Source organism: Cynoglossus semilaevis, chromosome 10 (assembly GCF_000523025.1).
Source record: "Cynoglossus semilaevis isolate Cse_v1.0 chromosome 10, Cse_v1.0, whole genome shotgun sequence".
Classification (NCBI taxonomy): domain Eukaryota; kingdom Metazoa; phylum Chordata; class Actinopteri; order Pleuronectiformes; family Cynoglossidae; genus Cynoglossus; species Cynoglossus semilaevis.
The window spans coordinates 14431055-14447889 of record NC_024316.1 but is presented as its reverse complement, the minus strand read 5'-3'; the positions used below and the strand labels follow the sequence as shown (position 1 = coordinate 14447889).

Genomic DNA, 16835 nt, shown 5'->3' with positions numbered 1-16835 from the left:
CTGTCAGTTTGTTGCTTTTTTGGGACTTTGACAGTCATGATAAATACCACTTGGCAAAGCGTTTTTTTTTTCTCTATAACAAAGGTTGCTATTGAACAGCACGTCTGTGTTGCCACACTAGCATAACTTGCAGGTGAGGCAACGACAGTGTATCACATTAATTTCAACCAGGAGGTCCTTCCGTGTGATGCCTGTCAGCTGTTGACACATTTTCCTCCAAATCCAGTAATCCTCTGACAGAGCCTTTGATGTTCATCTGACAGTGTAGTGACTTAGTGTTGGGACTAAAGTGAAGAGGAATTGTCTGTTTAAAAGACAAACCTGAGGAATATAGTACCAAATAGATGTAGTAGTATTTTGTTTCACATATAACAAAGAAGATGTACAAACACGGTGACACTCTAATTTGGTGTCAACGCGGTTTGCTTTTGTGTTTCCCTGGTCACAGACTACAGGTAGGAAGGTGAATTATTACTTGGAGTAATTGGAGTGAGTTGACTTTAGAAGTGAGACCACATATAAAAGGACAATAATTTGATTACATTCTTATCTAGTATGGTGAGAAATGTATTTCTGAAACACCAATACTTGGGCACTTGGGTAAAAATCTTAACACAACAATAATTCTTATTTGGCAAAACATTGGATCTGTTTTATTTTGTGCAACTGTTACAGTCAGTTGAATAGATTATATTCCTGCAAATCAGAGTTCAAAGGAAATGAAAACCACATTTATATACTGTTTTAATCAAATGCAGTAGATGTTTACTAAAAAGACAGTTATGAAAACAGGCGTCCAACACTCGATCCATTTATCAGACCTAAGTCTGTGGTTCCCATCATTCTTATTCCTTCCTAATGTTGTCCCTTTTTTCAGCTCGTTCCTCCAGATCACTGCTTATATATGAGTCTGTTGATCATTAATCAGGAACCAAACAAACATGCAGACATTGCTTTTCTCCTTGTGGAGATGAACCCTCATGCCAGTTAGCCAGAGGAATCCTCAGGCTTGTGGTTGAGACGGGGGGAAAGAGGAGCAGACTTGCCGGATCAAGGGATTTTCAGGCTTGGAGCAGTAGCTGCATTCCTCCATGACTCTGTCTTCCTCTGCTGATGTCTTTCTCTGTCTTTCTCTTTCTCTCATATCCCCGCAATCCGTCTATCCCTGTTTCCTGTTCAACAGTCCCCATCGGAGTTGTCAGAGATGATTGCTGATTTTTTTCACTGATTGATGTCCTGGCCTTAAAATGCTGCCTTGCTTGACCTGGCTTCTGTGTTCCACGTCCCCATTATTCATGTCTCTTTTCCAAAGAGGTGCTAACAGTCATAATTTAATTTACATTATTTATCTGATGAGATGTGTCTCGCATCAGTCACTAGAGTTTGAATAAAAGCACATTTTCCTTGAAGACATCTTGCTGAAGGCTGACTCGAGGCTCTTTTTGACGTCAGAGTTATCATACGTGAGATTTATTGAAGGCCCCTGCCCGTTAAACTGAGCTGAAGAGAAGTACCGTAGAAAAAGGGTTCACCTGCATCACGGAGAATGAGCAAGAAAACACGTCTCTTCCTCTTTCCTCACCTATTCTTGTATAACATCAGAGCTACAGCCTAATAGACAACATCTATGTGAGTTAACTGTGAGTCATGCTCCGATGTTATCCACATGTTGGCCCACCTGTTGTTTCTTTTGGCGTCACCAGGCCTAGCTCGGAACTTGTTTTTGTGTAAAAGTAGACAGAATAGATCTTCAACAAACTTCCTGATCTAAAAATGTTTTTGTTCCTTTTTGCAGTAAATATTTAACCTCACAATGGCTAATCTAGAATTACAATCGATATTTACATTCTGTCATTGAGTTATTTTAGCAATAACATAATAACAATAACATGATTATCTTCAATAAAATAATTTATCGTTTTTAGTTTCATAGAGACCTCTAACTAGCGCAACCAATCGGTGGCTGCATCAGAAAATACAAGAACCAATAGGTAGCCAGTGAATAAGGAATATTCAGAGATGTGAAGGTTCATCGTTGTAGATCCTGGTGTGTTGCAGTGTATTACAGCAACTATATGTGGATGTATGGGGCAGTTATTGATATACAGCATGTGTCATTCTACCAACCTATTAAAATGCATTACAATTTTTAATCGATTTTGCCAATTAAATAATGTCATTAATTCATTAATTCTGACAGCATTAGTTTATATACTGTATATATTTATATATTTGTCTATCTGCAGGACTACCCAAGCAACAGACATCCAGGGTGGAGCCGAGGATCAGTTGCCTATCATGCAGGTAAGACTTCAGCTTTTTTTCTTTCGTTCCCATCTTAATGTATCGTTGCTTTCCATGTTCTAATTTTTCTGTCATTTTACAAAAAAAAAATAGGATCTGTAGTTCTCCTTCAGTTGAATAAATGACACAAAATGCATACGCCTCCTCCATCATCTCCAGCTCCTCACTGTTGTCTTCAGGGCAAACATCACAGGATACCGCTTTTGCTGGATGTGTAGGTGCGTAGCTCAGAGAGAGATTACCGTGGTTTGCAGGCACATGAAAAGGAAAAAGATAAACAGATGGTGACAGCATCAGGAAAAGGATCATATCTCTCCATTCTGTAGAAGTTTGTTTATCGGAATATCTCTCCTAGAGCGGAACAGAAAAATCAAGACAAGAAAAAAAAAAGTTTAGTCAAAGTTATCTTTATCTTTCTGCGCTTCCACACACATTCAGTCTTGGTCGTTCGCGACCGCAAGCCTGTGTAAATTATCTGTAGTGGCATCTGCACAAACCCCTACCCCTGCCATTCCAGACCTCAGCACCCCGAACCATCTCAGCCAGGAGATTAGTTCCCAAACCCTGCTGCAGTGATGTGAGAACAGCAGCGGCTACAGTCGGTCGGTGGCTGTTGTTAAATCATACACATGATAGCGATGTTTTTATCTCCCAATCTGCTGCTACAATCAAACTCTTGTTCATCTCTAACTGGGAGCTCGCTGCCTTTTATCTTTATTATTTTGATCTCAAACATCCCATTGTTACGTATCTTTCAGGGAGTTTTTCGGGGAACTTTTTTTTCCCCCCGAAATTATTCACACACCGCAGACATGATTTCCCGCCATGACATGTATATGGTCTTTATTCTTTTAGATTATTCACTGTATTGAGTTGTTCTGCGCGTCAGCTTTCTAACAGACAGTTGTTTTGTTCACTCCGCACATTCCATTCATTTTCCTGCGTTGATGTGTGCTAGCCCGAATCCCCGCGTCCATTTGCAGATCTTATATTTGGGTTATGGTGTTAATAATAACAGCTCATGCCGTGCGTCCTGCTGGGGTCTGAGGATGATGCCTCATTGCTGAGTGACAGACGAGACCAGTCATTCACAGGAGCTCACCAAACCAGTCCCAGGGGTCTAGCACTGCGGTCAGCCTGGTTTGGCTAACGCACGCTGGACGCCGCAGAAATGCGCACGCCCCGTCACAGCTCCCATTAATCTTATTTGTTAGAGACTAAAATGATGCATGTGGTTTTCCACACTGTGCACATGAGGTTTGCCTGCCTGTGTTTGGGTCGATGTTCAGGCTCTCATCCAGCTAATTAAAATCAACAGCCTGGGACTCCACTTCATATTTTATCCTTCCTCGTCACTCTCCCGTGTATGTCCTCTGAACAGTTAGCACTATGGTCTGAATTTTGAATTTTTCACAGACAAAGTGCTGAAACCAGAGCAGATATTTGTCCCAACAACAAATGACCTTAGCGTTGTAACTTTTGGGTTTTTTTTCCATTTGGTCTGAGCCATAATCACCTCCGTGACACATTGCACCTTTGTTTTTTGACTTTTGCAGTTAGCAACACAGTTAATTTTACCAGAGTGTCTAGTAATAATATCAGGTTGGATACTCTTTGTCAGTTTTGGCTTTATAAAGAATGTTGAAACCCATATTTTTTATTGTGGGCCGTTTTGCTCCTTAAAAGTTGCTGTTATGATTTTTTGCCATTGCGTTTCAGGGGAGATAAATCTTTAAATGAGACATCTGGTAATAAATACATAAATTTTATAATGATTTGTTCAAATTATACCCCACATCTACAGTTTCACTCTCGAGTTCTATTTCTGTCATGTAAATTTATGATGCGTTGTTCTGGGCACACGAGCGGTGTTGACCTGGATCACATGTGATGCGTGTTGCTTGTGAGGCTGTTATTTTACTCCAGTTAAATACACAAATGTGTGCCAACCATATCGCTGCTCTTTGTATGGCTTGCATAGTTTGAGAGTTCTTTGACTTTGACTGGTGTTACCACTAATATTTATACTGGGACCTTGCCCCGTGTGGACCTCCATCCTGTTTTGGCTCACACTGGCTTCGCAAGTTAATGGGCCATGAGGCATTGTGGGCCCCCGTTGGCCCCCGTGGGCCCTGTCAGGAGCAAATAGCCATCCAACCATTGAGTGTTTCTCAACAAGGCTCATTAACCTTCTACACCCTCCATCAGTGAGACCCGTGTGCTGAGTCAACACCCACAGCTGAAGGTTGAACAACCACCGCCAGTGCCACCAGCACAACACGAGATAATAGTGAGTGACACAGTCTAATCTGATCTTGGCTCACGTTCACCAAAATTAGTTTTACAACCTATCAACATGTTGTGCTTATTGTAATCATCTCACCTAAATAACTGTCATAAACTGGGCACAAAAAACCCACTACACAGTGAAAAGACCATGGACCATAGTACTAGTAGTAGCCTGACCATAAGGTATTATATATCCACAGGTAGAGATGATTTTTTAGTATTACTTACTTTGTGTACAGACTATAGTAAAGCTTGTTCACATTTTACCTCATGGTTAGAATGAGCTGTATTAGTTTTGATTGTAAAAGGTCAATGTCACTTTAATGAACATTTAACACATCTGGCCCTACCCCTACCCTGCTGGTGACGTTAAGTACTGAGAATAAAAAAAAACATTGTGGTAAATTTTCACACACTAGCAGAAAAAAAAAACAAATCTAAGATCTGATTTGAAAATAACAAAATAGATAAATACATAAATATATAATTGAAATATTTTTAAAAAATCTAAAATTATACCATAATGTTAAAATATATAATTGAAATATTTAAAAAAAATCTAAAATTATACCATAATGTTTAAAAAGTAGAGACAATTTTCTACCTTAGGAACATTAGCATATAGCACCCTATTACAACAGTGATTATTGTTTATACATAAGTACTATTTCCTATTGCAACTTTGTTAGAATTGTGCCGGTTGGACATAATAGTTGTATATTTCTCACAAAAGCGAGTGAACAAGTGGAGCTGATTAGTGATTGTCCACTGGATATTCACATTATCATAGACGTGTCTGACAACGAGTGCCAGAGAAACAGGCGCAGATGGTAGACTGTCCCTGCCCTGCGGCACCACAGCTCCAGGACACGCACGTACAGAGGTGTGGGAAGAGTGATCACTGACAGCTGGCCAGGATGATTCTGCTGCCTGACTAAAAATAACTCTTCCAACCACGGTGTGTGAAAATGTTGAATTTACGCTGCATTTCGAAACATGAACAATTTTGAAAACACCGCACTGCAAAAGAAATCGGTACTAAAATTGTGTCACACTCTAAAAACATTTAATTTACATATATTTTATGTACTATAGACATCACAGAGGCCTAGCTCAGCCGTCCCTGCGATTTGACAAAGAAAATAAAAGTGTATTTTTTCATCATTACTCGTGAACGTTTGTCCTGCCCCACCAGTGGCTGCGATTTGACAAAGAAAATAAAAGTGTATTTTTTTTGTGAACGTTTGTCCTGCCCCACCAGTGGTGCCCGCCCCACACTTTGAGAAGCACTTGTTTACAGGTCAGGAGAGGAATATGGTTCATTTTTCGTTTTGTTTTTGTTTTTTTGGCAATTTTAAAAATGGGGCAGAGTTTGGAATGATGTCATTTGATTATGGTGATTATGGTAAGGCCCTGTGTGCTTTATTATGTGGCCCTCGGGCCTCATCATCACCACAGGCAGCCTTTAAAGTTTAATGACAAATGTCTGCCCTAAGGTCGTACCATGAAAATCAAGTCTTAAACATTATGGGTTCACGTCTGTTTGTCATGTCTCTGAACCTAAATGCGACATCAGCAGGATGGCTGTAGAAAAGCAACCCAGGACAAAACAGACAATTTAGTTGAAATATTTATTTAATTAATTTCTGCAACATTTCTGTTTTAATGACCTGGGAAAAAGATTCTCTGTCTGTCATATTTGAACAACTGTGCAATATAAAAGTGGCAGCGTCAAACCTGTCCAGTCTCATGTACCTGGTTGTGGAGAAATAACACAAATATTGAGTTTTAATTTTTTATGCTTTAGGAGTTAGTGAAGTCATTGTTCCCTGGGCAGGAAAGACCTGCATTTCCAGACAAACTCGAATGTTACGAGAAAATCTGTTCCTATTCCCAGCTGTTGTTGGTTCTAAACCAAATTTCTTTTTTATTCTTGGAGCCTCCTGTGGGCCCAGTTCCACACCTTCAAATCAGGGCCAGTTTTCAGCCTTTTCGTGAACCTGGTGGCAGTCACTGTCCCCATTTTTCTTACTGACAACTGCCTTCCTGCTAACATCTTGAATCACAAACATGGACTCCATCAACGGGTTTCTGCTCCATCACAAGACCAGGAGCCAGGTTCTGGTCAACACTTCTAAGCTTATTTTAGTTTCCAACAAAAATTTTAACATGTTCCACCACATCCTAGCTCCAAATTGAGCCTGCTTCCTGCATATCAATTTCCACCCTTTTTAGCACCAAAGAACCCTTAAAAAAGCAACAGAAGATATTATTATATGCTCCCAGTCAAAAATAGCAGCACACAGAGGCCTGCCAAAATAAATTCTACTAAAACTGTCTTTTATATAACCAAATTGTTTAGAAGATTACTATGCAGTTTAATATTACATTCCTGGACATCATTCGTTTATTATCTTGTTTTTCTCCATGTTCTTCTCCTATAACAAAGTTAGTACAAGTTCAAACTGTTTTTGTTTTTTTATCATTTGTGGCAATGAAGTTTATCATCAGTTATTTGGTCAGGGTATCATGACAGCAGTGAATTCTTGATTTTTTTTTTTATCAAATGGTTTTATAATTTTTTTACCAAAGTTTCATATTTTAAAAAGCATTTCTGTAACTTTTTGACACATAATAAGAGCAAATATACGCCCTGATGGTAAATAGATGTACAGCACTAGACTAGCTGTTTAATTTGCTGGTTGACATTTTTTGTTCACAATTTTTGTTAGGATGACAAAGTTGGTGAGCAAACATACGGCTAACACTTTTGTTGCAACATAAATCTGCACATTATGGTCAAGGGTTTTTCATAGATGCAATAAAAGTCATAGTAAATTTCTTTTAAACACTTCTCGACCAGCCAACTAAAAAGAAAACAGTTATTTAAGGTCTCCTGGGACCCCGCAGGTCGCCTTTAACAAAACAAGACCTGGACCAGTGAATATGCAGGTATCCACCACCCAGATCTCAGAGACTACAGGCCTCTTCAGTGTGAGATTGATGGTTCAAACACGCCACTGTCTGTCTCTGATGAATTGGCATCAAAAATATTGTATGTAACTTAGTATGATATGAGTCGCGTGTTGGTCCTTCATTACGTGAACTTGTCACTCGACCGACCGTCTTTGAGAATCTGCTGCTTCAGCTAAAGTTAGCTGTTCCTTTGGAAGTACATGGAGGTGCAATTATACAACCGTAAATGTGTTTAATTCTTAACTAATAATGATTTATGATGATGATTATAATAATATTTTTTACCATAATGTTGTAAATTGAAATCAACATCATGTATGTCTTTGCTGTGTGAATAACAATGTCTGACTGGTGAGTTATTCTACGTTATTCCTTTACATTGGCAGTAATTCTATGTTATAAATAGATATAAACTTGGACATACTTCCACTTCCGGTCTCCTGAGTTCCAGAGCACATTTTTATTGTCCCAGTTGTCAACCTTTTCCCATAGACTGAACTTTCTCAGTCCTGCCCCCAGTGTCTAACTATGTCCTTGTCCAGAGACCTGGCCCTTTTTTTTTTTTTTCTTTTTTAGCCATACTGCTCCCCTGGCGGCATGGCTCAACTGTTTGCTTAGTGTGTGGTGTTGTGAGAAGGGCCCGCATGGGAGCCGTAATAATACAGTGTCTCCGTCTCCCTCCTGGTGCTCAGATAGAGATTGTTTAAACAGTATCCTGAGACGGGGACGGGTCCCATGACAACTCCATAAATATTTACCAGCAGCAGCCACGCCGCTTTGCTCGAGGAGAGCGTTGTCTGCAGACTACCTCGGCGATGTTTTCCTTTTTCCATTGTTGTCTCCCGTCACTGTTATATATATGCTGTTTTGATGATCTGCTGCTTTAAGATTCTGTCGATAGAATGGAAGTGCTTTCACAGAGCCTACGTTCAGTGTTGCACACACCACACATCATCATCATCATCATCATCATCATCGTAATAGCGGTCTGACTGGAATGTCAGGATGTCCTGTATGTTCGTGCTTCAGTGCATGTACACATGTCGCACATGAGGGTAAAGGAAAAGTGTTGTTTTTTAGCGGTTGGACGAGTAGCAGGGGAAAAAAAACAAAGATTGACGAACAATGGAGCTGATGTTTTATAAATGCAAATACAAACGGACATGGTACTACATGTGGTAGAGATGGTGGAGTTTGGTGAAGTTAGCCCTACGTCATTGATTATCAACTGGTGGCCCGCAGGCACAATCCGGCCCCACCGAACCTCCCATTCCGGCCCAAGACCAGATTCCAAAACTAAACATGAAAAAATAACGTTATACAAATATGTGATCCCCCTCCCCGCCAACCCCCGGCCCTCAGACAAATGAAGTTGGTGACCCTTGACCTATATGGTGTCTGCTTTACAAAAGTCAAAAATGACGTGTGCAGGTCACAGTTGTCTGAGATTCATTATCAAAGACCTCGCGCTCTCTCTCTCTCTCTCTCTCTCTCTCTCTCTCTCTCTCTCTCTCACAGACTGTTGTCAGTGTCAAACTCTGCTGCAAGAAAACAATGTAGTGTAATACAAGTCACAGCTTGAGGGCTGCAGAATCTGTGAAATTGGCATCGGCCAATGGAAATGAATGAGCTTGTCATTTATTATTAATCAAAGTGATTAATGAGTAATTTTATAATACAGTAACCTGGGCTCGCCGTGTTGTCATCGGAGGTGTTTCAGTAATTATGGGAATAAAACCAGAGCCTGAATGATTATGTCATCAGATGAAGTTAAATACATTATTATTCATTTATCAGATTCTTGTTTTCAACCACTCAATATTTCACCGGTTGCGGCCAATCTCAGTCATTGGGGGTGAGGGTGGGCTGCACCGTGGAGAGTTCCCCAGTCAGTCAAGTGGACACACAGAGAGAGACTAACAGATGTTGACATTACCACAGGTGCCGTTTCTGAATTTAAAAACAAAGAGACGGGATCAGACTACAAGGCTGGAGCATCAAGTCCTATGATATCCACTGTGTGGCCCACTGTGTGGCCCACTGTGTGGCCCATATGTGCAAAACACACAATAAAATGATTAAATGATTATTAGTAATTAGAAGTAATCCTGAACGCACTAAACCAAACCTAAGGCCTGCGGCACAAACGCAGCCCGCCAAGTCATGTTGTGGGAGCTTAAAAATCACTTCATTGCCTTATAATAAAGTCTAGTCTTATTCAGATCTAATACTGACTATGAATTACAACTACGACAAATATTTTTCGTGACGATGACAAATCTATGAGCGGCGATCTTTAGGACAACGCAGCATCACAGAGGAGTGAACAGCGTTTGTAACTTGAATAAATAATAATCGATCGCAGAAACATTTATGAATAACTGCTCCTGTGGAGACTGTAATACCTGTAGTCCAGGAAAAAATCTGTTTTTTACTGCGTAGCATCTCCTGCTCGTACACCCACAGTACTTTAATGAGTATCAGGTTTCACTACTATCCAGTTTTCCTTCAAGGCTGTGGTCTTGATGGAATACTGTTCAGTGTTGACATCTGTGTGTGTCTGTGTGTGTGTGTCTGTGTGTGTGTCTGTGTGTGTGTGTTTGTGTGTGTGTGTCCTGCTCATTCTTAAATAGATGATGGGAAGATCTTTCACGGCAGCGGGGTCGGTGACGCTTTTGGTCCTCGCTGCTTCAAAGGCGACATCATGGGCTGCGGCATCATGTTCCCACGAGACTACATCCTGGACAGAGAAGGTGAGAGGAGTGGCCGGTTGAATTCCACCGTCACTCATTAAAGCAGTCCAACGTGGTGGTGGGAGGGTTCACCCCCTCACTCTAATTATTGTGGTTCAGCACAAGACAGTGGCGGCAACATCGGGTGGTAACAGAGGTGCATTGTGTGGGAATGAAACTGGATATCAACCTAAGGTCCCCTCCCCCCCACATGGCACGCTGAGCAGTCACCTTAAGGTGAAATTCTCACCCTCCCTCCCCCTATTTCCACGAAAGACAAACAATAAGTGTTCCTGCCCTTGTGTGGTTTCTCTACATCAGTTTCTAATTACCAAACATACTTCGTGAGTATTGGTCTGTTTAAATTTGCTGACGTTACAAAAAGTTGATGTCAGGTAATCTCATTCACCGCACGTCTCATTTTCTGGCCCTAATGAAGGCGTTTTACTGTCTTGACTCTGCTCTCCGTGACCTGGACCGGGGTTTTATGATCGCCACCGGGCCGCGCTCTCACCAACGCCTCCTGTCAAACACCTAACGCTCTGTTTTTTTTAATTTTGTCCTTAGGTGACATCGATGACCGTGATCAGCCCCCGGTCCATCCAGGTCACGCAGGCATCCAGAACCTTCTGTACCTTACTGAAGAAGAAAAGGGGGAGGAGGAGGAGGAAGAGGTGGAAGACGAGGAAGATGAAGATGGGGAAGAGGTAGAGCAGGGTCAGGAAGGAAGGAAGGTCACGGTGAGAAACAATGCATGAACCTCGGTGTGCAGCCGTTTCCCACAGGATACAGAGACTGTGGGGTGGATCTGAGTCCTGTTAGGAAGTGTGGTGGTCAGGAAGTTGTACCACAGATGTTTAGATGATTCCAAAAGGTGTCTAGTTTAAATGACTGATGATGTTGAGACTGGTCTCTGAGTTTTAATTATATATTTCATAAGCAGCGAGATGACGGAAGTTCAACCCTCGAAAATTAATGAATTAAAATCTGAGCAAACATTTCACTTTTACCTAAAGGTTTAGGTCTAACTCTGAGCTAACATATAAAATATAAAGTTCCTGGTCTAAAAAGAAATCCCTCAGAGTTCTACAAAGAATGAATTCTGTGATGGAAACATCTGTGATTGATTCCATTGAAATTTAAAGTACAGTATGTGCATGTTGTCAGGGGTTACACCAGACCTACAACACACAGCTGAGAGTGAGACAGCTTTTCCTGTGTCTCGACACATTACTGCCACCTGTTGATAAATGGAAAAGAAACGTGTGTGTGTGTGTGTGTGTACAAGAGAAGCACCTGTAAAAACATCACGTCTTCCTGGTGTTTCATTTCCAGTGACACCTTTTTACTATATATTAAACTTGTGGGGGGGTTTTTCTTCGCAGTACAGTACACAGTAGGATTGCAGTTTTTTTTTTTTTCGCAGTACAGTACACAGTAGGATTGCAGTAATTGTTGCTCATGGCTTGTGTGTGTCCACTGTGAAGTTGTAACAGACCTGGTGGAACTCACTGTAACATCATGAGAACATTCACCTGGTCCGTGCACTGGTCCTGGCGTCAGTAGAATCATCCTCTGGTTCTGGTTCCATATTGTCCATCAGTGTACTGTACAGTATCTACTAAGAAGAAGATGAAGGGTCGGGGGGTGTTGTGTGTTCATTTTGTGTCACTTTGACAAATTGACTAATAGCTCGTGGCTAATTGTGCCTGTGCAGTTATAGAGGACGAGGGCTTCAGCGGTGGGTGAGACACACGGGGCAGAAAAACCCGAGTGGGTTCAGATCAGATCAGGACCATTCATAGTCCAGGGATTTGTCAATATTTACTCGCAGGAAACATTACCCTTGATGCACTGCTGTACAACAACTAGCTGCACGTGTGTGAGGGTGATGGGGGCAGTGTGTGTGTGTGTGTGTTTGCCCATGTTGTTCTAACCAGTGCCAGTGGCAGTTTGTCCTGCCTTTCATCTGAACACGTATAGTGGTAATGAAGTGCCTTTATTTTCACAGTGTATAAATGTTTGATGTGTGTGTGATTGATGGAAAGGCCAACACTCCACACACACTCCACTTGGTGTGTTTTGTGTGAGTGTTTGTTTTCAGACTTGGAAAGAATCCCCGTGTATCAGCTCTGAAAAGCCTGTTGATGTTCTTCTGAGAACAGCTGGATAATGTTTGATCGCTCGCTGATTTAGTCGAGACACGTTCGGTAAACATTAACGCACAAATGGACACAAATGGTTCTGTCACCTCTTTATTTAACAATATTTCAAAAGTGCACATTATTCTTGTTTACAGCCGGCACACCGTGTTCTCTAAACTGAAGTTTGTATAAGTTTGTTCTTTTGATGGATCGTTCCAGTGGATTTACCTTTGACTGTTTGCCACTCTGTCTCCCTCCTGTGGTCGTTCAGGTGTTCTTCACCAGGAATGGGAAGCTGATGGGTCGCAGAGAGATGGTGGTCCCTCCAGGAGGCCTCTACCCCACTGTGGGGATGCTGAGCAGTGGAGAGAAGGTGAAGGTGGATCTGCATCCCCTCAGTGGGTGAGGGTTTGGACCGGTGCTGTGACGCCCCTGCAAACAGCTGGCTGCGCTGTAGAGCCAATCCACGGTAGCCTAGCATGCTGCTAACATTCACCAGAACACACTGGGTTCGGCTGCACACACACACAGACACACAGACACACACACACACACAAAGACACACACACACACACACACACACACAAAGACACACACACACACACAAAGACACACACACACACACAAAGACACACACACACACACAAAGACACACACACACACACACACACAAAGACACACACACACACACAAAGACACACACACACACACAAAGACACACACACACACACACAAAGACACACACACACACACACAAAGACACACACACACACACAAAGACACACACACACACACTCTGCACTGCTGGGATTGCACTGCTGGGATTTTATTTATAATTCTTTTTCACGATCATCAATGTTGGACACAATCACATCTCACTCCTGGGTCTAAAGTACTACAATAGTACAGTAGTACATGGGGTATGCAGTGCTGGTATAAAGTACAGGAACAAACGGTTCCTCAGATTTTTTTCAACCGTTAACTCTATGCAATCTTTGCTGAGGTCATTCTGTCGTCTCACATTTGTCTGCATGAAGCAGCGAGCGTTCGATTCCTCGTCATGAGCTCGCACTCTTTACGCACCCCCTCTTTTTATTTGTGCGTTTTGTTTGTCCACCTCTCTCCGTCAAAAACAGCTGTGGTGAGTCACAGTGTGTTGGCAGAGACTCTCCCTCTCTCCCCCCCACTCTGGGTGAGGCTGTGCTCCTGTGAAGGGTCAGGAACCTCACTCCCTGCTCTCCTGGAGCGCAATATTTCTGCAACATCAGGTCATTTTTTTTATTTTTATTTTATTTTTACAAAGTTTAAAAATCAAAACAAATCACTTCATTTCTAATTCAGCTTCGATGTTGAAGGTTCAGGGAATGTGTTTGGTTTTGACCCTGAGACAAAGGGAATTCTACTGAAGACATGAACAGAATAAAAGAACAACCTACAGAATAATAGAATCCATTGTTAATATCAGTCCATCAGTGTAGCGCCTCACACTGGTCTGTTAGGTTACGTCTCATTTTAACATTTCATTATTAACCTTATTGGTACAGGTGCAGGACCGCCTTCTTTAATGTGAGTAATTTGCATTTTTCATTTTTTTTCTTTCACCCTAACTTATAAAGCACGAGCTAGATGTAAATTCTTGTCAAAATGAGGTCAGTGGTTTTGAATGGATTTGCAAAAAAATGAAAGGTGTTTGTTGAGAGTATGGGGCATGATTAGTCGACACAAATAATTATTAAAAAGTTTGGTCTTTTATCCACCTCCTCAGGTGAAAAATGGTCACAGAAAATTTAACAATATTTAAAATGTATCAGTTTGTTGTGTTGCCAAAAGTAAAAAAAAACAAATATATAAACATTTCACTTTATAATATTTCACTAGATACTAAAGAACAGTCAGAATATATACAATAAATATGAAAACAAAACAAAACTAGGAAGGTGCCCGGTTGTTCTCTCTCCTCACCACACGAGGGCAGTGCTTCTTTAGCAGAAGCTCTGAGGAACAGCAAACCAACACGTCACGAGTTTATGTCAAGTACGTTCAGCTTTTTCAGTGCGAACTTTTGTCGTGTTCAATGTGTTCAGGAAAATCTGCTGTTTCCAGAGAGAATGAGCAAATGTACCGAGCACCGGGCTCACTGACAGCACTTATAATAACCACTGGATGGCGCTGTTGCATTTGAACTCTACTGTACTCATGGTGTGACAAGTCAGAATATTAAACCTCAATATTATGCTTCGTTCTCATCGGGAAATCAAATATATTGATATTTAATTTTTTTTTAAATAATGTACTTTATTATAGTCCAAAAACTGTTTTTTCTACATGACATGAGGTTGAAAGTACATTTTAAAAAGCTTTGAGTCGGCTGCTATAAACTGACTGCAGGTCAGTTTTTTGTGAGTGTGGACGGTTGTTAGGTGAACAACCTTGAACAGGAACGGACGTTTGAACTACGACAATATACGATTAGAACGAACGAGAATCTGGTTGGTGGAGAGTTGGTTTTTCTATTTATTTTTATTTTTCACACCTGTTTTAAATATTCAGTTCCGTTTTTTCACAACGACTTCTCTGCATTCTTCGGAGTTTCCGTTTGTCTCTCATTAACGGTACTTCCTGTCAACCTTCCTGCAATGAAAGCCTACATCCTGTAGATGGCGGTGTTAGAGACATAACATGCTGTAAAATAACCTACCACACAGGGTTTTGTTTTTACTGTTCAATCACATATCTGCTGGAGGTTGTTGGTGTGATTCTTTTCTGTGCCATGAATGAAAACATCAGTTTGTTTCCTTCACCTGCAGCGCTGGACAAACACAGGTTCAAACCTGAGACTGTAAATATGATTTCTAGACTGGTCAAAGATGTTAACGTGACACTGATGTGGACCTAAACGCCACGTCTTAGATCAGGGTATTAAAGTCGCCTATTTTGGACTTTGAATCTCAGTTGATGAGATTTTTTTTTTTTACTCCTTTCAACCAAATTAGAGAAATGAAACAAACTTGTTTCCGACGTCTGTAGCATCTCCAAACGTGACCTGTGGTGTTCTAAATGTATTTAAGATCGAACCCATCGTTGATATTGCACTATTAAAGCCTTGTTCACTTTGTTTGACTGTCAATAAAGGCTTCTGTAACGTAGACCAGTTGAACACGGCCTTCACTTTGACCATGTCCACTGTGTGACAGATGGAGGTGAACGTTGAACGTCATATTACTGCAGATATCTTTATCTCTGTGTTTACTATCGTAGAAACAACAACAACAAACTCAAACCAAAGAGCTTCAGTGTGACACAAATTTAAAGACTCAAATTATTTTTCATATAACAATTTATTTATTTAAACAGTAGCAGTCAAGGATATTTGGTCCCTGGGTCTTTAAAACATTCAGGTCTAGTCGTGGATATTCAAAGTGAAGAACGTTGATTGTACTTTTTCTCCATGGCAACTGAAAAGAAAGTTCCAATAGTCATTCTTCATGTTAAATCTATTTTTTTTTCTCAGATAAAAAACACTAATCACAGACACGTCGTCGTGAAGCTGGTGAACGTTTGGATGGAATCGATGTTTTTTAAAAAAGTAAGTTTTTCTGTTGTGCAGCTTCGTTTACAGGGATTTCATTTTAAATAGTTGGACTTTTAAAAACAATATTGTTGTGGTGACATCATCTGTGGTGTTCTTATAAAAAGCGTTAGCTGGAATGTTTGGAAGCATTGGTCAAAGTGACGAAAGAGGCACAAAGTAGAGCTGAGAGTTCAGACTGCAGCCACGTCCAGGAAGAGAAGAAGAAGAAGAAGCTGTGAAACGGCAGGAAGTGTCTGTGGCTGTCAGTGTGTTGGCTGATCATCTTCACACGTCCTCCTCCTCCTCCTCTTCATCCTCATAGTATCTGTTACGTTTTATCATCTCCTCCACGGTCAGTGCCTCCTCCTCCTCCTGCTGCTGCTGCTGCTCCGGCTCCTCCTCTTTATCATCCACCTCTTCGCTGTCCCAGAATCCAACATCCTGGGGGGAGCGGCTGACCTCCACCTCAGCCTCAGGAGGAGGGACGGCTGTTGGTTCTGCTGACATTTCGTCCAACACGCCTCCATCTTCCTCCTCTATTTGTTCCTCCTCCATTTGCTCCTCCTCTTCCTCTTCTTCCTGCTGCTCAGGCTGTCCTCCCAGAGCCTCCTCATCCTCCTCCTGTGTGACATGATTGTCTTCACTCTTCATGTCCTCCTCTTCCACTTCTTCCTCCTCCTGCTGCTGCTCTTCCTCTTCCTCCTCCTTGTCCTCCTCCTCCTCTCCTGAGCTGCTGTGGATGTCCACACAACTGTCCTCCGTGAGACTTTGTGACAGCTGGATGCAGCCGCCGTGCTGCAGCTCCATGTTGGACGGGGC

General features: G+C 41.5%; 2 protein-coding genes across 3 annotated transcripts in view; one reads left to right on the top strand and one right to left on the bottom strand.

The window, feature by feature from the left end:
• spryd3 (SPRY domain containing 3) overlaps window positions 1-12995 on the top strand; it is a 36106-nt gene extending 23111 nt beyond the window's left edge. Inside the window, exons 8-11 of the mRNA XM_008319002.3 lie at window positions 2247-2304; window positions 10203-10322; window positions 10869-11041; window positions 12717-12995. Of these exons, the coding sequence (XP_008317224.1) occupies window positions 2247-2304; window positions 10203-10322; window positions 10869-11041; window positions 12717-12851 (486 nt within the window). The 3' untranslated portion in view covers window positions 12852-12995. The remainder of the gene's footprint in view (window positions 1-2246; window positions 2305-10202; window positions 10323-10868; window positions 11042-12716) is intronic.
• Window positions 12996-15764: 2769 nt separating this feature from the next.
• lima1a (LIM domain and actin binding 1a) overlaps window positions 15765-16835 on the bottom strand; it is a 21718-nt gene continuing 20647 nt past the window's right edge. The window contains exon 12 of one of the 2 annotated variants that reach the window (XM_025059761.1): window positions 15765-16475. In XM_025059761.1, the coding sequence (XP_024915529.1) occupies window positions 16302-16475 (174 nt within the window). In that variant the 3' untranslated portion in view covers window positions 15765-16301. Of the gene's footprint in view, window positions 16824-16835 lie in introns of both variants that reach the window. The other variant, XM_025059762.1, reaches the window with a different exon arrangement.